Source organism: Coffea eugenioides, chromosome 8 (genome assembly GCF_003713205.1).
Source record: "Coffea eugenioides isolate CCC68of chromosome 8, Ceug_1.0, whole genome shotgun sequence".
NCBI lineage: Eukaryota > Viridiplantae > Streptophyta > Magnoliopsida > Gentianales > Rubiaceae > Coffea > Coffea eugenioides.
The window spans coordinates 4,765,339-4,785,427 of NC_040042.1; the positions used below are offsets into that span (position 1 = coordinate 4,765,339).

The 20,089-nt window shown below is 37.6% G+C and overlaps 5 protein-coding genes across 7 annotated transcripts; 3 read left to right on the forward strand and 2 right to left on the reverse strand.

Annotated features, from left to right (window-relative positions):
- The first annotated feature begins 1,291 nt into the window (after positions 1-1,291).
- LOC113779357 (heat shock factor protein HSF8-like) lies at positions 1,292-6,732 on the forward strand. Its single transcript, XM_027324922.1, has 2 exons — positions 1,292-1,844; positions 5,244-6,732. The coding sequence occupies exons 1-2, from the start codon at positions 1,548-1,550 to the stop codon at positions 6,504-6,506; spliced, it is 1,560 nt and encodes a 519-aa protein (XP_027180723.1). The 5' UTR covers positions 1,292-1,547; the 3' UTR covers positions 6,507-6,732.
- A 1,175-nt stretch (positions 6,733-7,907) lies between these two features.
- LOC113780026 (mitogen-activated protein kinase kinase 10) lies at positions 7,908-8,921 on the forward strand. The gene has a single exon (XM_027325848.1). The coding sequence runs from the start codon at positions 7,908-7,910 to the stop codon at positions 8,919-8,921; it is 1,014 nt and encodes a 337-aa protein (XP_027181649.1).
- Positions 8,922-9,420: 499 nt separating this feature from the next.
- Positions 9,421-13,065, reverse strand: LOC113780023 (protein SAMBA). Of its 3 annotated transcripts, none has more exons than XM_027325845.1 (3): positions 12,845-13,061; positions 11,646-11,756; positions 9,421-9,876 (listed from the first exon to the last, which is right to left on the reverse strand). In XM_027325845.1, the coding sequence occupies exons 1-3, from the start codon at positions 13,011-13,013 to the stop codon at positions 9,815-9,817; spliced, it is 342 nt and encodes a 113-aa protein (XP_027181646.1). In that variant the 5' UTR covers positions 13,014-13,061; the 3' UTR covers positions 9,421-9,814. The 3 variants fall into 3 exon arrangements, with proteins under 3 accessions (XP_027181646.1, XP_027181645.1, XP_027181647.1); XM_027325844.1 differs by lacking the exon at positions 9,421-9,876 and adding an exon at positions 9,883-10,905 and having other exon boundaries at positions 12,845-13,065; XM_027325846.1 differs by lacking the exon at positions 9,421-9,876 and adding an exon at positions 10,874-10,948 and having other exon boundaries at positions 12,845-13,064.
- Positions 13,066-13,222: 157 nt separating this feature from the next.
- On the forward strand, positions 13,223-15,145 carry LOC113780910 (phosphatidylinositol-glycan biosynthesis class X protein). The gene is made up of 4 exons (XM_027326694.1): positions 13,223-13,443; positions 13,597-13,915; positions 14,041-14,207; positions 14,375-15,145. The coding sequence occupies exons 1-4, from the start codon at positions 13,360-13,362 to the stop codon at positions 14,663-14,665; spliced, it is 861 nt and encodes a 286-aa protein (XP_027182495.1). The 5' UTR covers positions 13,223-13,359; the 3' UTR covers positions 14,666-15,145.
- A 603-nt stretch (positions 15,146-15,748) lies between these two features.
- LOC113779899 (syntaxin-22-like) lies at positions 15,749-19,763 on the reverse strand. Its single transcript, XM_027325674.1, has 7 exons — positions 19,212-19,763; positions 17,820-17,913; positions 17,238-17,377; positions 16,928-17,002; positions 16,688-16,845; positions 16,499-16,599; positions 15,749-16,149 (listed from the first exon to the last, which is right to left on the reverse strand). The coding sequence occupies exons 1-7, from the start codon at positions 19,400-19,402 to the stop codon at positions 16,084-16,086; spliced, it is 825 nt and encodes a 274-aa protein (XP_027181475.1). The 5' UTR covers positions 19,403-19,763; the 3' UTR covers positions 15,749-16,083.
- Positions 19,764-20,089: the final 326 nt, after the last annotated feature.

Here is a 20,089-nt window from a genome sequence, read left to right on the forward strand (position 1 = left end):
GAAAAATCACAGAATATTCGGTTAAAGAGATAAACTCTAACGCACAGAGAATATTCATTTATTTATTTAAGTTTTTTCACTTTTTTTTTTGGGATAATGTTTTAAGTAATATTTTAATCGGACGGATGTGAGAGGTACAACAAATGAGTTTTGTCAAACCATTATACTTTAGTATTCCCTGTTCATCCCATCAAAATATATTTTTTTAAAGAAATTCTATTAAATTAGTTAAAGGGTCAAAAGTTAAAATTTATAATAATTTGAAAGTCACTGGGACATTTTTCCAAATTAAAATGGTAGATGACTATGTTGATTCATTTCAAAACATCATAACTAGAACTGTTAATAGGGTTGAGTCAGTCCAAACTCATCCTATTTGATCCAAAAAAGTTCACTGAATCTAAGTTTTAATTTGGGATCGGACAAAGTTTTGGTCTAAATATTAAAGTCGAACTAAATGTGAGTCGAGTTTGGATCATACTAAATTTAGACCTGATTAAATCCCAACTTATATATGAATATAAATATATATGTAAAATATGTATAATGATATCTATAATTTATAATTATACACATCACGGCATAAAATGTTAATAATTTATATATAAATTTGTATTAATTCATAATTAGAAAATATATTGAAAATGTTATGTGCACTCTCATTTTTATTAATCACACTCTCATTATCATTCTAACTGTATAGTTTTTATTTATTAGACTATATGATAAAACAAATTGTATGAGTGAAAATAATAAAAAATGAAGTGCAAATAATATTTTCAATATATATTATATATAATTATGTATTTAATTATGAGTTTAGACTAAACCCGATTTAAATCCGAAACTTATATAACAGTGCGAGGTGATCTTGATTCTTTCAATATGAATCCCAAATCCCAAAAGGTCAAAATCTAAAAATCCATATAATTTGTGAGTTGAAAGTCAGTTTGCTAAATCTTGACTCAGAAAACTTGATTCATAACCAAAGACAAATAGAAAATTACTCACTACTACTACTATTTAAGCAATTCTCTTCCAAATAAAAAATAAAAAAATGTATGCAATTCTGGGGATTTGTAATAATTTTATATTTTATAGTGGACATACTTTTCTTTTTATCTTATGCCTAGAGGGAAAGGGATAAAAAAAACAAGGCCATAAACAGCAAAACCACACAAGAACAGGGGCAAACGTGTCCTTTCACAACAACCGTTGCGGTCACGTCAGTCGCGTCCCAACAAAATCAACCCCCACCTCCCCCACACAAAGCCCCCACCTCCCACCCTCAGTCTGTTCAATGATTCAATGCCCGTTTCCTCCTGTCGTCTCTTTTTGCCTGTCCGCACCAAGACACACACTGACCCATACAAATGGCTGCGTTTTTCTAGGGTTTTTCTATAATACACCAAGAAATAGTCCAAAAACCCTAAAATCTATCCATTTTTGTCTTAAAATTTTCACCTTTTAATCATTGACTGAATCTGCAAAATACTTGGCTGCTTGATGATTATCGTTTTTGCGGCGGGAACTTATTTCTGTTATTAATGGAGGCATCGCAGTCGGACGGCGGCAGAGGGAAGGCGGCGTCTACGGCTGCCGATGGTGGAGGAGGGGGTCCTTCTCCGGCGCCTGCGCCGATGCCGAATGCTAATGCACCGCCACCGTTCCTGGTGAAGACGTATGACATGGTGGATGACCCGAGCACGGATAAGATCGTGTCGTGGAGCGCTACGAACAATAGCTTCGTGGTTTGGGACCCGCCGGAATTTGCTCGTGACCTCTTGCCGAAGTATTTCAAGCATAACAACTTCTCCAGCTTCGTTCGCCAGTTAAACACTTATGTATGCATTTTTCTGTATCGTGTTTTCTTTTTGTTTTTTCCCTTCCCGGTTGTGTGGTATTCTGTGGTGTGTGCATAATTGGAGTAGGAATTTGGCTTTGTTATCTTTTAGAGTGAATTTCTGATCATTTGTGCTATTCGGGGTTTGAAGGTTTTTGCATGTTGGGATTTTAGTTGTATGTTTGGGGATCTATGTTCGTCTGTCGTGACAAGCTTTTCTGATTGCATATTATCGGCAGTTGATGATTTGTAATGCAGATTGCTGGTTCAACTACACTTTCCATCCTCATAGATGTAAATATGAAAGGGGACTTTGTAGGTTTTTACATTTTTTTAGAAAAAAAGGCTGTGAAATTTATTATAGTGATTGAGGCTGTTAAATTTTTTGAAAAGGAGTCTGGAGAAACATTGTTTGCTCTTGGTGAAGGTGGCTCAAGGTTTGATAGATGTGGAATAAATGAATCACCAAAAAGCTTTTGGCTGCTTCTATGCTGGAGAAACAAGGATTACAGGAAATTGTTCATTGTCGGATAGGAAAGTAATGATTAATAATTTCCCATAATGAGAATATGATTTTGGTTCATTTCTGTTTTTCATGATTGGTAGCATTCAACAAATTGGTATGATTGGCTAACGCCCATTTCTCCTTATCCGACAATATGGATAAACGACAAATTGAAAGAGATTGAAGCCATAATGTGTATGTTTCCCTAAGTGGAAGTTGTGTTCACAGGGCTTGAATAGGAGTTGGAGTAGCTGAGATGTCTGTCCAGTCAACGCTTTTTGGATTACGTTAGTTGTCTGGCTTAGTCTTCTTCAATGTTGTAGTTTGATTTGGATCTTTCTGGTGGCTTTCTTTGAACTTTATTTTGGATATACCCACTTTTATTGTTTTCCTTTCTACTCATATTCTCTTATACTGAGTTTCTCAGCAACAAAGAAGTTTCTTAGCAACATTGGTATGGTCGGCTAATGCCCATTTCTCCTTATCCGACAATATGGATAAACGACAATATAGATAAACGACAAATTGAAAGAGATTGAAGCCACAATGTGTATATTTCCCTAATTGAAGCCATAATGTGTATATTTCCCTAAGTGGAAGTCATGTTCATTAGGGGTTGGAGCAGCTGAGATGTCTGTCCAGTCAACGCTTTTCGGATTACGTTGGTTGTCTTCCATGTTGTAGTTTGATTTGGATCTTTCTGGTGGCTTTCTTTGAACTTTATTTTGGATATACCCACTTTTATTGTTTTCCTTTCTACTCATATTCTCTTATACTGAGATTCTCAGCAACAAAGAAGTTGGTATTACGGAATTTCTGCTCTTTTGTCTCTTTCTGGGGAAGATTCTTGCCAAACTGATCTGATTAATTTGATTTTGTCCCAAATGAATCTTCAACTAGAAGTATTTAGAGTGCTTCCTTACTTATAATAGAAGTGTTTTTGGTAACTACTCCTACTTACAAGGATTTAGTACGGTTAGGTTGCGACAATATTTGTAATATATCCGTGCGCAGTCATTAATGTATGGAAAGAATTTCATGATTTTATAATTTTACCCTACAACTAATCCTGCCCGCATAAAATGACTTTCCGAACCTGCTCGTTCTACTTATTTTAAACCTAAGGTTCTTTTATATTTCCTTCCTTTAATGATTTTGTTGTCTCATCATATTGAGCGTTCTAAGCAACTTCCATTTTTCCGATCTTCCCTACCTGCAGCCTTCTGACTCGAGAAAAGAGAAATTAGAGAAGTGGAGATAACAGATAAAGAAGCAGAATCTCCTAGATTGCGATATTTTATCAGAATTGATAAATTCTTTTCTAAATCAGCCTAATTCACTTCTAGCATAGGCTTCTTTTAAGGAAGAGATGGATCGAAGAGAGTGATTTTCAAGTAAATGTATCAATTTCCTATACTATTTAGCATTTCGTCTGATCAAATTCTGCAATTTCAGTCATGCTTGCTTTTTTGTTGGCTCCCCTTCATATCTTTGAATGACCCTCAGTCAGCTGTTTCATTCTTTCTCGTATAATTGATTGATTTAACTCTAATCATGTAATAAACTGTTTCAACCTTGTTTTCCTTCTGTGATTGTTAGTTTGTGCATTGATGTGTCTTTTAACTAGTAAAAGTAAAGGACAGTGCGTTACAATCCCAAATGGAAGTGACACATGCTGTTTTAGTAGAGGAGATTTTGCTTTGACTAGGAATGTTTGCTGCATCATTGGAAGTCACTGTTGCATAATAAATATTGTAAAATAATTTGACAATCACTGTCAGGTAATGTTTGACTCATGGCAGTCATGCTTTTTCTTCCCATGACGATGGAAATTTGATGAAGATGAAATTGACATTAGTATCAAAGTAGATTCATAAATTGTGCTGCATAAGATAGTTTAATACGGCAAAAAGCTCGCGCTCAGTATTGTGTGACTTGATTGCAGTTTAATAAAGCTTGCATGGTTTGCTGGTTTAGCTCTTCTTTTTCTGGCGCGAGTGAATGAGATGGAGCGTGTTTAGGATACATTCTTGGCTGACTTACTAAAGCAAAAGAGGAGCAAAAAAGAAAGATTGGAAATGAATGGATGACTTTCTTGTCCAGTTAGATCTTGGGAAACTTACAATTGCCTTGTCACTTCGTTCTTTATTTTCATTCTGAGCATAAGTTTATCTTAGTTAGTGCAAGAAATATTACCTTTACTAATATATTTGGCCAGATTATCTGGCACTTTTGTATTGTGGGCAACTGAAAATGTTCATGGATCTCTTTTGAGTTGAATTGAATTGCAATTACAAAAATGAAGAGGCACAATGTAAATACGTATAAAGTGTAGGAACCTTTTCTGTCGATAAAGAAGTGATATGAAGGGTTGAGTTGTATAAGTAAGTTCCTGTTTCAAGTTGGTCAATTTTATAAAGAGAATTTAGTAGTTTAAGGTTCCAGCATAGGAAGTTGTCAATGCCAACTATATCAACTTGATCGATTTGGCCAAGAGTTTGCGGTAGCTAAAGTTACGGGTGCCCATTCTGAAAAGATAATTTGTTAGATTCACAAGGCTGATCATTTTTTATTCAGTTTGTAAAAGTGAATGATTTCTTTTTCCATTTTCTAAAATTGTATTTGACTTCCAGTCCACATATGCAAAGGTTGGTGTTTCGCCTATTTTGGATCTTGTCTGATAATTTTGGTCGACTAGGATGGAAGGGTAGTAGTTCTTGCCATCTAACAGTTGTCAAGGTGGGATTGGCGGATTGCATTGTCGGATCTGTTTACCTCTCTTTCTTTGGTGGTATCTTCTATTGGTTAAATACAGTTTGTCTCTGATTGTGAACTTGTTATTATCAATGCCAGTACGTCTTACTGTTTGTGATTGTTGCCCCCTTGGACAAACAGGGATTTAGAAAGGTTGATCCAGATCGCTGGGAGTTTGCAAACGAGGGATTCTTAAGAGGTCAAAAGCACCTACTTAAAAGTATTAGTCGTCGAAAACCTGCCCATGGACACCCTCAGCCACAACAGCAACCTCATGGACAGAGTCCATCAGTTGGCCCATGTGTTGAGGTTGGAAAATTTGGGCTTGAAGAGGAGGTTGAGAGGCTAAAAAGAGACAAGAATGTGCTTATGCAGGAACTTGTACGGTTGAGGCAACAACAACAAACCACCGATGGTCAGTTGCAAGCAATGGTGCAGCGCCTCCAGGGTATGGAACAGCGGCAACAACAGATGATGTCTTTCCTGGCAAAAGCTGTGAACAGCCCTGGATTTTTGGCACAGTTTGTACAGCAGCAAAGTGATAGCGGCAGGCGCATCACTGAAGGCAGCAAAAAGCGGAGGCTTAAACAGGATGGTCTTTCAGACGATCATTCTGTTGGTCCTACTGATGGACAGATTGTCAAGTATCAGCCTATGATGAATGAGGCAGCTAAAGCAATGCTCAGGCAGCTAATGAAAGTCGATGCTTCGCCTAGATTAGAGAATTTCAGCAACAGTTCTGATAATTTCTTGCTCAGTGATGGCTCGACACAGTCTACGGCAATGGATTGTGGGAATTCTTCCAATCGTGTTTCAGGAGTGACTCTTCAGGAGGTCACACCATCTGCTGGGCAGCCTTTTGTGCCAGCAGCATCATCAGTAATAGGTCAAAGTGCTTCCGCTGCCATTTCTGATAGTCATTCATCCACTCTTGGTGCAACTTCAGATTTGAATGGTATGGTTGGAGCGCAAGACTTGCATCCCTTAACACTCCCGTCACCAGATACGATCATGCCTGAGCTTTCTCAACTACAGGAGATTGGTCAAGAAAGTAATGTTGATATATTAGGGACTGAAACAGAGAATGGTGCTTTCATGGACGCAACGTCACTGGCAGCAAACGGCAAACTTGCCTTGGATATTGATGATGAACAGATTGAATGGGACAGTTCATTGCTTGATGACATGGAAGATCTTCCTGGCTCTATTGACCCCTTCTGGGAAAAGTTTCTCCAGAGTCCCCAGCAATCGATTGAGACTGAGGACTTGAACTCGAATCAAATGGAAGACCTTTCCAAGGGAAGTCAAATAAAACCGGTTGATAATGGGTGGAACAGGACTCAGCACATGGAACAGCTGACTGAGCAGATGGGACTTCTCACATCTGAAGGGAAAAAAGTTTGATCTTCTTTATGATATATGTACATTTCTTGCTATCTCAAGTATATTGTGAAGATTGATATTAATCTGTCTGATCATTATGTGTCTATTAAGTCCCTAAAAGAGCAGTTAATACCTCATTTGGTTTTGACCCTGTATGCCTTTACTTGTATGGATGAACCGTTTTACCATCTGGTTCTTACCATTGGCTTTTACTTGCATATCACCCTTAAGGTGCTTACTTTTTGTACCCTCTGTTTTCTTGGTGCCAAAGTCGGAATGACTCGAAGGGGCAAGCAGTATCAGAGCTTCAACTTCGCGTCAAAACTCATCTTTTCTTCTTCCTTGTTGACCTTTATGCGGTATGGTTTGAAGTGTGTAAATTTTTGGATATTTTGAACTGTTTAGTTTAAAAATTTTTGAAATTTTTTTTGAAATTATTGTAGATAAAGTTGTTAAAAAACTCATAGTAGATAAACTTGGTAAAAAACTTGTTTGCCAAATAGGCTAAATTTAATTAAACTTTTTTACCCTAAAATAAATGTTTAATGGACTCATTGATACGATACGTAGTTGTATTAAAATTATAAGAGTATTCGACTAAAGTATCAAACAATCATCTATTTTTAAAGAAAAGGTATGTTAATGTAATTGCCTGTTGAAACTAACACTAGTTATGCGGTAGCACTAAATATATTTTTAGTTAGCTGTATCCTTTTTTTTTCCCTTTTTTTTTCTCTTTCAATTTATAAAATTTTTGTGGGTTGGATTTCTACATTTACTTAAACAGCTCAAGTCACCAAAGACTTGAAAATCCAAAAGCTTGCAATCAGTCCAGGGTCATATATTAAGTTCTTGAAACTGACATTGCAATTCCTAAATCAGATGTTGGTAACAAAATTGAAGAAAAGAAATGCAACAAAGCATTCCTAAAATCACTACTTTATTATTGTCATGCGTTGATTATCACTTTAGTTTCGGACGTGATAAGAAAATCTTTTATTCACATGTGCAGTTCAATCCCCAACTTTAGGTTGTAGTTAGAAACTGCCTTTCAGGGCAGAAAGCACATTCTATTTGGAGTGAGTGGACTACATGCTTAATTAATCAACAACCATGCTACTAAATTATCCTTCTGATTCTAAATTTTTTTTTTATACCATCACAACAAATGTACACATGGCAGATTTCAACTCACTGTAATCCCTAACTCAACTCACAGCCAGAAGTAGGAGTCTGACGTAACCACAAAAACCTCACCTGCCCTTGATTATAGATCCTTACTTCCATATGTCAATTTTCCCAAGGGTCTTAGGCCATGCACGTTTTGGTCTCAAACAAGCCCATAAGCACCATGCAACGTATAAAGAAGACTTAGTTTGATAGACTTGCAAGTCATTCTTGTATTTCTACAGCTGTTTACATATGACACTGGTGAGGGAGAGAAAGGAAAAGCAGGCCCTGAGGCTCACTGTACCCCCAGTTTCTAGTTCTTGGCATGGGTTTCTATCACCATCACCAATATCATCCTCAAGCTCAAACTCTCCGACCATCACTAACCTCGCCGATTTCGAGAAACTTGCTGTTCTTGGACATGGCAATGGAGGAACAGTCTATAAAGTTTTCCACAAGCCAACAGGTGCAATTTATGCATTGAAAGTACTCAGGTTTGGCGAAGATATCGAAAGGGTTCAGCAGCAGTCTTTGAACGAGATGGGGATACTCAGAAGATTGGACTCAGATTGTGTTGTAATGTGTCATGGGGTGTTTGAGAATGGATTTGCCGACATAGATGGAGGTGGTGATCTATGCTTTGTTATGGAGTACATGGAAGGAGGATCACTCTATGACCTCTTGCAGAAGCATCATAGGTTATCTGAGGAAGCTATTTCTGGCATTGCCAGAAGTGTCTTGGAAGGACTGCACTATTTGCATTCAATGCATATTGTTCACAGAGATATTAAGCCATCAAATTTGTTGATAAACAGAAAAGGAAAGATGAAGATTGCAGATTTTGGCATCAGCCGACTTGTGGCAGGTTCTGATAAACAGCAGTGCGATTCATACATGGGTACTTACGCATACATGAGTCCGGAGAGAATTGATCCAGAAAGGTGGGATGGAGTTTACTCTGATGGCTTTGCTGGGGATGTATGGTCCCTGGGAGTGGTAATAATGGAATGCTTCACAGGTCGTTTTCCTTTTATTAATCCTGGGGAGAAACCAGACTGGATCACTCTCATGTACGCAATTTGTTTCGAAGAAACACGGGAAATGCCAGAAACTGCATCAGCTGAGCTTCAGAACTTTGTAAGGAGGTGCTTGGTGAGGGACTGGAGGAGTAGAGGAACTGTGGAGGAACTACTCTCTCACCCTTTTCCGACTAAATTTCAGCATGTTGCTCCCCAGAACCTGCTCTGTTACTCTTCTTGTGTCTGAATGATACTCCTATCAGTGAGATTTTGATTAATTGCAAGCACAGGAAAGGCATTAGACGTTTGGAAACTATTGAGTAATTTGATGATATTTTTATTGATCCAAGGAGCATAGCAATACGCTGTCCAGTTACTGGGAAAATTGAAGTGCTATAGAGCTCCGACCACCTTATTGGACCATGCATACACGTCCATGTTTTAGACTAGGTTTCTATATATCCTTTCTATCCTTTTTCACTCTTCCTTTTTGTTAAACCAAAAAGGAAAAGAAAAAAAATGCTGTACACAGGGAAAAGGGAAAAAGGGTAAAATAAAAGCAAGGCTTGCTATTTACTAGAACTCTCTCTTCATCTATATGCAAATTCAAACTCACTACATGGGTTAGGGGGGTGGCGAAGGATGCAACTGGCTCAACCAATGCAGTTATTGTGTCATAGTGCGAAGCAAAAGAGCTAAAACATGGAGTTCTCTACTCTTAACAGAATCTTCAAAACAAGGCCCGGGAGACTATAATATTTGAAGAAGCAAGATTTGATAATAGAAGTATCAAAGTTTCACCAGGCGTTTATTTCCAACATTCCTAGCTAGTCCTATTAGCAACTGAATGGCTGTATTCAACAAGAAAGTGTTGACACTTTCTAAGCAGCTATCACTGGACAAAGCACCGATGGCTGCTCTAAACTAACAAGTTTACTGTTGCAGAAATTTAGAGTACATCAAGAACAGATACAGAGCAGACCATGACAAACTTCAAGCAGAACGGCATATCCAGGCATCTTGGTCCCTCTTAAGCCAGTACTCTAGCTCAAGCTATTATAGAAGGCATGAATCAGTTCAAGAAACTTGATGGTCACCTCTCGCTGCCTCATGGTAATTTCTTTATTAAGGATATACAAATCAGTTTTTAGGGGCCAAGTTATGATGCTTCGTAATTCCAAAACGCTTCTGTAGAAGCCCACCTGTATAAACACGAGAGTTAACATGGCCAAGAGGGAAATTTCATGCAAGTTGGAAGAAGACTAGTTGGTGTTACAAATAGCAGGATACAGTTTGAGAAGCTACAAGCCTATAACGCCCAGGAAATGCTTGGTGTTACAAAAGCAGGATACAATCTGAGAAGCCACAAGCCTACACCACCTCCACTACCTGCAAACCCAACTCCAAATGCACGTGCAAACCAGACGAGAAAAAGTTGCTATCTAAAACGAAATGAAGAATTAAGTCCAAATGACCTTTCTGGTTTTGGACACTACTCCCATTTTGCATTCCAGATGCTTAAGATATAATAAAAGACTAATTCCACTATATAACGTTCAATGTCTTCACCAATTCTCACTTTGGACCTCAAGCTTTTACTAAAGACACATAAATGGAAATGGAAGAAATGGAAGAAAAATAGGCTAAGTGCACACCATGTTATTCTTCCTCTGACTTGGCAGTTATTGTTAAACTATCAAATATGCATGAAAAGTATGCATTAGTCAACAATCTCAGGAATTGGATAACTTGGTATGTTTTACCATGCCATTTACTCCATCAATAAATTATACTCCTTTATACGTTAAAAAAGTTGAAAAATAAGAACAGCAACTAACTGAGAAGTCCTACAAACAAAACCAGTGTGCTTTATATTTGATAAGATCTCCCAGAAATGCGCATTTGACACTCTGCAAATTAATAATTTATTCTCTACAATTTCCACGAATAGCATATATGAAGACCTCTAGTTCAAAGAATGCCTAAGGTGTTCTAAACATAAACCACAAAACAAAGAGTAATAAAGTTCAAATGACTAGCCTTTTCATTTAAAGTTGCCATGAGCTCAAATAATACTAAACCCTTCCCATGTGGATTAGCTTGATGCTTTTGAACTGAGTTACAGATTTGTGTTGACATTGTCATCTAAAAATGCGTTGATAACAGAGACAAAATTGAATTGTCGCGCATCAGATGTAGAGTACCTTCCCTTTCCCTATATGCTGCATCAACTAGTAACCAAACATTTCACACAGCCAAATTCAGTGACAGATCCTGGGCTCAAGAAATTGGCCAAACATGCCAATATATAGGAGGGGAATAAAGAAGAAAACACGAAAATTAGACATTAAAATGATGCTTCTACCTATGTATTTGCCTACATAATCAGAATTCACAAATGAGTCAACAGATGACAGCAGCAGGGATTGTTAAAATAGGGAAAAAAAGAAAAAGAAAAAGAAAAAAAAATGTAGCACCAATTAGTAATTAATTGGTGAGCCAAAACCAAACAGTTCTACAAGGAACTGACAAAAAACTAGTCCGTATGAAGTTGAGGTCTATTGTGCATGGCTGGCCCTCCAGCCTGAGAATTGCTAAATTTTGGGTAAAAGGCCTTCAATGCAGACACAGGGCCATTGAAACAAAGTACAGTAGTTGGGGGTTGAGGAAAAACTAAATTACAGGATGAGGCATTAGCTAAACTTTGAAATGTCTTGGGCATAAAATTCATATATTTAACAGTGAATAACATTATTATGGCCAGTATTTCTATCCAAACAATTATCAAAATATATCATTAAAGTCTCAAACTACAAATTCTCTCAAGGAACTAGTGAAGATCCTTTGACTTGCATTTGCATAGAGGTCAGTTATACTTCGGCACAATTTTAACTCGCATGATCTAGTGGACCATAACATTCAGATCATGTGGCCTTAAAAGCAGATATCAGAAACACCCAAAACAACTAACCTGGTCTTGAAATAAGATTAATACGAGATCGGGGTCCCTCAAACATCCAGCTATCCTCATCAAGGGATTTAACTTCTTTGTTCAAAGCAGCCATCAGGTCAGCTTTCAGAACTGCATAAATAAGATAAGAACCCATCAGAAAGTTGATGCAAGTTTCTTGGTTTAAACAAGCCACTACTAATCAAAGGTTCAGAAAAGCATTTGATATTCTGGTAGTTCTTTTCAAGTGAAACCTTGCACAAATCACCACTATAATAATGGGACTTACCTAAATTCCATGTGCATATAACAGCTTAGAAGATAAGAGAGGAGATAAGTAGGTCTTCACAGAGAAAGAAGCTTATGCTTCTGCTATCTGTGAAGTCTGAGGGATCTTGGTCATACTGAAGCCAAATATCAGGAACTGATTCACCTCATTAAAAACTCTATCTCAAGCAATACTGGTCTCCATTATCTCTTAGGAGTGAGAGTTTTCCTATTTCTTGTATTCATTCAAGTAGTGGTAGGATTTCTCTTCTTGTGTAAATGGAGTATTTCTCCGGCATTTTTTGACAAAAGGGAACTTTCTGAGGTGGTCCAATGCTTTTATCCACCAGGAATTTCCACGTTAAATCTTTTCTTCTCTTATGTATGAGATACAAAATGCTGAGGCCTAATTAAAAATACCATTGGACACAAGCTCTTTAATGTCAAAGCCTAATTTGCTACCAAAGGTCCGAAACTGGACGGTTTCTCAAATTTTTCCTTCAAGCTAAATTGGATTGCGTGGCTCATTGTTCAACATTTAGCACAAAATAATGTACCTAAATTTGAATAAATTACCAAACTTTTCGACAAATTCAAAAAATGAAATTGCTCCAACCGGGATTGAGTATGCCTAGCAGGACCAAAAGTAGCGTTAGCCCTTAAATCACACTTCAAACACTACTCCTAAAAGGCTCATATTTAAATGAACGAAATTTTGTTCACCATAAATTATGCACACAATACAGGAAAAATTTACAGTCCCTTTAGTTATTTAATAAAAAAAAATAACCTTGTCTAAAATACATATCAATCAAATTGAAAATGAAAAGATAAAACAAAACCAAAAAAAAAAGATAAACAAAGTTGCATTGATGTTTTTGTCTAAAACTAGTACAAGCTAGAGAAGCAGATAATTATCATCAAGGCAGTGGAAAAAAAAATTGGAGACTGACCAAGAAGCGCCTCGTCTTTGCGGTCCTGAATTGAAATGAGATCCGCCGGAAAGTGGTAGTCCTCGACGGATAGAGATGACCCTCCGACCACCGCATTTGCACTCCCAGCCACCGCCGTCGTAGATATCGATGACCTTGCCGGCGATGACGACAGCGAACTGTTACTCATCTCCACTATTCCCCTCTTCCTTTTTACCCCCCCAATTCTACTATTCAAAAAGTTGAAGAAACCAGTTTTTCAAACTTATACTAAACCTGATACGACGTCGTAGCACCGTTTAATTCGTCAAATCACAACCGTTGACAGAATCAATCTGAGATACATTGAAAAGCATCCAAATCGATCCGATTCAAATTGCTGCGTTTCCACCCTTCCGATCTCCGTAGGTTAGATTGTTTAAATACGTATATGAATGCAAAATATACGTAGAGAATACTGACTACATCTACCCGTATATATCCTAGATTTTCCTTTTTAATTTTGAGATTTGGTCAAGCTTTGACTATACATTGAAATGGAGATTCAAGATTTCCAATTTCAGAGCTGCTTCAGACTTGGATTATTCATCTTCATCTTCCTCCTGCCCAGTTGTAGCCGGGTCAGTTCAGCCCAAAGGCTTCATTTTCCTTCTTTTATTTCATTTTTACTTTTTATTTTCTTCTTTGTGGTGCAAAATTATGGATATTAAGCTTCAATTTTTGTAAAATTTATAGCTCAGAATTTTTTTATATTTCGTGGGTTTTGATTTTAGGGCCTTGAGGAGTACATTTCAGCACAGTATTTCAAGAAACATGAAATTTTGGACGATTCAAAGTTCAATAGCTTCCTAAAGACTGATGTTTCACGAAGTTCTTGCCAGATGCAGCAACCTGAACTGAATAATAAGGAGCCAAAAATGTTAGCTTTACACAGGAATTTGATTGGGGAAGGTTCACATCGTCGTTTATCTTCATCCGTTAGGTTAGAAATCCAAGTATCTGCACAATCTTGTCAAGCCATTGTGATAGAAAGACTGCCCTCTGGAGTTTTTGCAGATCCTTTTGAGTTGCAACATCTTGTCCAGAGGAAAGGTATAAGATCCATAGTTCTGATCTTTTTCTTTTCTTTTCTTTTTTTTGAAGATTTTATGTGTACAAATGGCTCTATGTTTTCTGGGGTGGTTGTTGTTTTAGTACGTTGGTATCATTGGTTGCAGTGTTCAGCAATGCTGCTGTGTTTGGGGATACAAATCTAGAGTTGCCTTCATTTCGGTCCAATAGGTCATTAGTTGAAGTTCATGTGCGGATTGATCCTGGCATGTTTTCTGGAGATCATAAGCAGCTAGAAATCAACATTGAGCTCCCATTGCACGCCCGTTATCAGGTATGCAATTCTGGACACTCTCACCTTATGGAGACTGTTGATTTCCCTTGGAGTTCGTCAGAATGATGAACATCTTGTTAGTTTTTGGATACAAGTAAGTGCAGGAATTGTATAAGAGTAATGGCAATTTGTGGAAAACTAACTCTCATTATTTAATCTTTCTACAGCCATTAGGTTATGGCATTTCTAGAGTTGAATTCGGCCTGCCGGACATAGTTTTCAGTTGCAGAAATGAAGGAAATTTGCATGAGAAGAGCTGTTTGCTTGTTCCTACTGATGAAGGTATCAACGATGAAGATGGCAATATAGTATGGGAAGTGCCTTGTGGAAACAAGGAGCACGCAAAAATTGTGTCATTTGTGACATTCATATCAGCAATTTTGTCAGCTTTGTTAATTGTCTGGACTTCTGTTTCTTCTTCAAATATTGCACTCACAGCTGACCTGAAACAATCTTGATATATTTATATTGTTTCTAATTATCCGTGATTTTGCCAAAAGAACTTCAGAGCTTAAAGAGAAAAACTTCCCAGCCTTGGCTATGTACTTATATGTCGACTGCACTTCAACCACCACACCTTTCAGTTCGACAATAATGCTTCGGGAAATGCTTCTCACATTTTGGTCTCCAAAATTTTAAGGTACTTGGTACTTCAGAAGACTGTGTTCTCCTCTCTTCTTGCCCAACTCTCAGGCACCTGGCGGAATTTTGAGTGTACTTCTGAGGAATGTAAATGCTGAACATGGTTGAGATTGAGATGTCCAAAATGTGGAGCAGATTGTTGTGTAGGATACTTATTCTTCGTAGATGGGTAGATACTTTAGTCCGCAAACAAATCAGGTTGGTTAATTGATGCTTCCTAAAAGTACTTGTGCTGATAATATTATGCAGATTTCAGACACATCTATTTGGAAGCCTTGGTGCTTCAGCTTTTACCATTGGAGATGTTGCCGATACTAAATGATGGGCCAACTTTTATTATTTCCAACAGTAGAAAAAATCAATATGCATCTGGGATGCAGCATTATAAAAAGATTTCTTAGAAGACTACAAGAGGAAATGAATCCAGATGATAATTACACTCCATATCAAATAGTAAATTATTTGTAATCTGCATCAATTTCAAAATCTTTGAAGAAATTACCATCATCAGAAGGTAGTCATATTCTGCATCAAAAAATAACTTGGCCTCCCAAGAACCTGGACATCAATTCAAGTTCCTATCATCCATTGCCATAATTTCATTCTCAAAAAGTTCCCCACCATATGGCAATACGGCACCTAGCAAAGCCTCAAACATTCTCATGAACCAAGAGTTAGTGCTTTTATGTACATTCACTGACAGAAAAAGTGTGCACTAAAATTGGGCATGAACTTATAGCATCACTATAAGAGCAAATACTCATTTGTTGACTCGGTGCCAATTAAGGACACGAGACAGGTTAAGGGATACCATCAGTAGATTGTCCAACGAGATGTTCACAAGATGAAACATGAAAGGCTCCGCCAAGCAATAGTCCTTATGATCTCCAGACCCAAATAACAAACCAGTAGAGTCAATGAGTAGCATAAAATCCCACACAAACAGATTGATAATCATTCAACAGAAAAATCAATTATATTTGCAAGACGAGTTTAATTATATGACAAGCAAAGGAAAACCTCGAACCCAAACCTGCCAATTACAAAATACAACACCAATCCCCACCCAAAAAATAAAAACTTAATATGGCAATGGAGGTCATAAATCTTGCTATTGATACAATTTCAGTGAGTGGTGCGATCCAATCAGCTGCACTCTTCACAAAACAAACTTGATCACAGGATTGTCGAGTAGACGTAAATTCTCCATCCAATCATATTCAAACTTTTCTCACTAGGCAGCAAATATTACAATAACAATGAGAAGCACAATCCCAAAAATGACCAGAAGCAAGCAGGTCTGCAGCCAAAAAAAAAAAGGACATTGCATAGTAAGTTATAGATTCACGTAAAGATACTAAAAAGGAAGGAAGGAGTGTGTCAAAAATATAGCCTTCATACTGCAGTCATAGTTTCTACCAACAGAAAACTTACCTAATACAAATCAATTATTATTAAGAGGACAAGAAGTTCAAACTAAAACTAATCAAGGGCAACAGGAAGATTTTTGATACGTATGACTACGCGTGGAGTACACTGACATCCATTTAGTTACAAAACCTGAACTGCAATTTTATCCTCATGTCTACCAGAGGCCCAATTGTGGAAACATGATACTAGACAAAAAGACTCGAGAATTAATATGTTACCAGAGATGAGTTTGATCTTTGTGTCTTTGCAGCCTTGGCAAGCTGTGATCTCCCTTGCGCTGTTGCAGCATGAGCATTCTCAACATGGGAACCAATATCATCTGCCAGTTAACCAGTTGCCTCCATTAGCTAATGTTCCACCAGAATAACATATCAAAATGCTATTTAAAAAACTGTAGAGTGAAGTACCAATCATATTTCCCTGTTCATGAACAAGCACTGCCAAATCTTTAAATATGTCATTTACTTCACCAATCTGTTGTTGTATTTCTTGTATACCCTGCTCTCTTTCCTCTATTATCGCCTCATTGAAGGCAATCTCATTATCCAACAATAAGATCTCTTGTCTGCAGCACAAACAGTGTAGCAAAATAAGACACTGATGTTAACTGTATACTTTACTGAGAGTACTTTTTTATCACAACATACCTTCTAGATTCTACAAGAAGTGCTTGCTGTTCTGAACTCTTATCTGAATTCACATCTGTCTCACCAGCAGTGTAGCTGCAGGGAAAATGATTTGTCTTTATTAAAAAATAAAAATAAAAAATAAAAAAGAACAGAGAGGCAATAAGCAATATAAAATTTACTATATTTGAAACTAAGGAATGCAACTACTGCCCCAACATGCTAATCCAAAGGGCGAGCAGGTTCACATTATATTATCAACACGAAGCCACTCCACAGCAAACACAGTAATGAGTTTGAAATTGAAAAACTTCATGAACAGACAAAATACCTAGATTGCTGGACTGCTTGAGGAACAAAAGGTGTATATGCCGTTTCCCTCTCAGCTGCAAGCCGTTGGGCTTTCTGAAACTCTTTTAAGACTGCCTGGAAATCTTTAGCAAGCTTAGCATCTGTAATTTTCTTGCTGGCCTGCAAGCAAACAGATATTTAACTTCAACAAACTACAAGATGCAAGTTTAATGGAATTTCTCTAAAGGGTGGAGGCAAAGGGAACTGGCAGACACAGAGAAGGTTAAAAAAAGAAATGGAAAAAGAAAGTTCAAGCATGTGCATACCAAACCATGGAATATAACTTGCACTGTAGATACTCAAACTTGAAAAGCAATTCATGTAGATTGCTCAACAAGAGCCAAAAATGATTGTATAGATAGTAGCATAGATATGAAGAGGCGCATGGAAAATGATGATCCTAAGGTGGAAGAGGGAGTCTGTGTGGGTTTAGCATTCCATGTTAATGGAGAAAGCATAAAAAAGACTATGTCATAAAATAGGACTGGTGGTAGTGAAGAAGAAGGGAGTAAGGGAGGTACAACTGGTAGGAGGTCATACCCCGTGAATGAGGAAGACTTACACTGACGTCAACACGGTGATCCGTTTCACTTGCTTGCTTCAGCTTTGCTGAGGTATCCTTAACCAATTGCCCTATGTGCAGCCTCGTCTTGTGCCTGTAATTTTTGCAAAATCAATGTAAGTAGCCTATGAAAGGACACAGTTTCCTTTTAAGCAAAGAGCTTGAATTACATAACAATACAATCACCCCATAATAATCGAATGATGAAAATTCAAAAGCCCGGTCCATATAAGATCATCTGGTAGTAGTCCAATAAGTTGTGGATTCAAATGCTCAAGCTCATTGTGGTCAACTCAATATTTTTAATAGGGCCTCCAGCGATCACCAGAGTGGTGGTTAACAACATAGTCTATAAAGTCTACTTAGTATTCCCTTAATCCAATTAATTTTTTACATAAATCCCTCGAAACATACCACTCACCAGCCTAACATTTTCCTTTAAGCGCCCTCTTTCTTGTCCTTTGGGGAAAGGGAAAGGTAAGTGAATTTGACTTCCAGCTCCTACCCACATTTTAATTATGGCACATACCAAACTGCCCCCTAAATGGACTTAAAACCTAGATAGACTAGGCCATAGCATATAAGCACCAGCATTGAAGATAATCCCACTCAACATTTGCCCATGAAAGGCTCAGGCACTCCCATTGAAGATAACACCTCCACCACCAACCCCCCCACCCCCCAAAAAAACAAAAAAATGAACCCAATAAAAAAAAAATTAACAACAAAACCTTGTCTAAGCTTGAATGCATTTTATGAAGTTCAGAATACTTCTTATTCTCTCTCCAAATCATATGATAATACAGCATTATACCATTTCTCCTGCCATTTTCACTCACCAACACTACTAGTTGAATTTGGCACACAAGGCAAGGCCAGACCAACTTCTTTACAGAGACGCCTCAAAAGAAAATTTACGCCTTTCTAATCAAATCATATGTATGAATTCTTACTATGCCTTCAGCTATTAAAATTACTACCCATCAAGTTTGTAGAACCATCAATTATACTGCCTGAACTATATGTAGTTATTAATGGATTGCCTTAGACCAAATGCACAATCCACCACAATAATATTTCTCCTCTACCACCCAAAAAAGAATATATATGAACCAAGTCAAACCACCAAACAATTGGAAATTGAATCACACCCCCTCAATGCTCTCACTCAAATTAACGGAATTAGAAAAATAAAAACTAAAATCCCTTTTTCGGAAAGAAAATGTTAAATTTTGAGGAAAAAAATGATCCGTTTGACTGCATGAATTCATTCAAAAACCAACCAAAAAAATTGGGAATCCACCTGGTCACGCGGAACCCAACTCCAAATCATCCACGTTCAACTCAGAAAAAAAAAAAAGAGGAAAAAATATATGTAATGAAGAAACTCACAGCTTCTCACGGAGCTCAGGTGTGTCTTTAGGAGTTCCGAGGGTATTAACTAGCCGTTGAAAAGTGGAGACGGCGGTATTGATCTGAAAAATCCCCGACGCCACAGCTTGGGTCGGGTCTTGTTTCCCATTCACCAAACCTCTTGGCCGCGACCCAATTGCCCTCCCCGATTCTAGATCCTGAAAACTCATTTCTCAAACCCCAACAAAATTCCCCAAACAAAAAAATCCTGTACAAAAAAATATCAAAAAAGTTATACTATTTTCCTGTTATTGGGAAAATTGGGTTTCAATTTGGGGAAAATTGAGGGGAAAAGAGGGATTGATGATTCCAGCCGGACAAGAATCAAACTTGAGAGGTGAAAATTGGGGTGAACAATTTTAGACGCAACGAAAACCAAGGCGAGACTTATGGAGAATCGAGGGTAGAGAAAATTTTTTGAAAATCTTTGAACTCAAGATTGTTAATTATAGAGCGAATTAAAGTAAACAAGTTGGAGAAGGGGGACTTGGGGAAATGTGGAGAAAAGTTTATCAAAGGGGTTTTGAAAAAGAAAGAATGATTGTTAATGCGTTACATTTAAAGGGATGGGCCGGTGGCGTGGTGGCGGGTAGGCTGGACGTGGACGCGGCTGCCGGCGAGCTGAGTGGATTATGGACTTACACGTGGATATTGGAGAGGGGTAAAAAAACGGCAATAATACAACTTGTCATGTGCCACTTGCGCTGTTTTATAACTGTGTGGCTAAAACGTTGCTGTTGATTCCTAGTTGAGCAATTAGGAGTGTAACTTAGAATAAATAAATAAATAAATTGGGAGCGTTTGTAACTTATTTGGGGCTATTTAAAGATGATTTCGAGTTGGTTTAATCTTTCAAT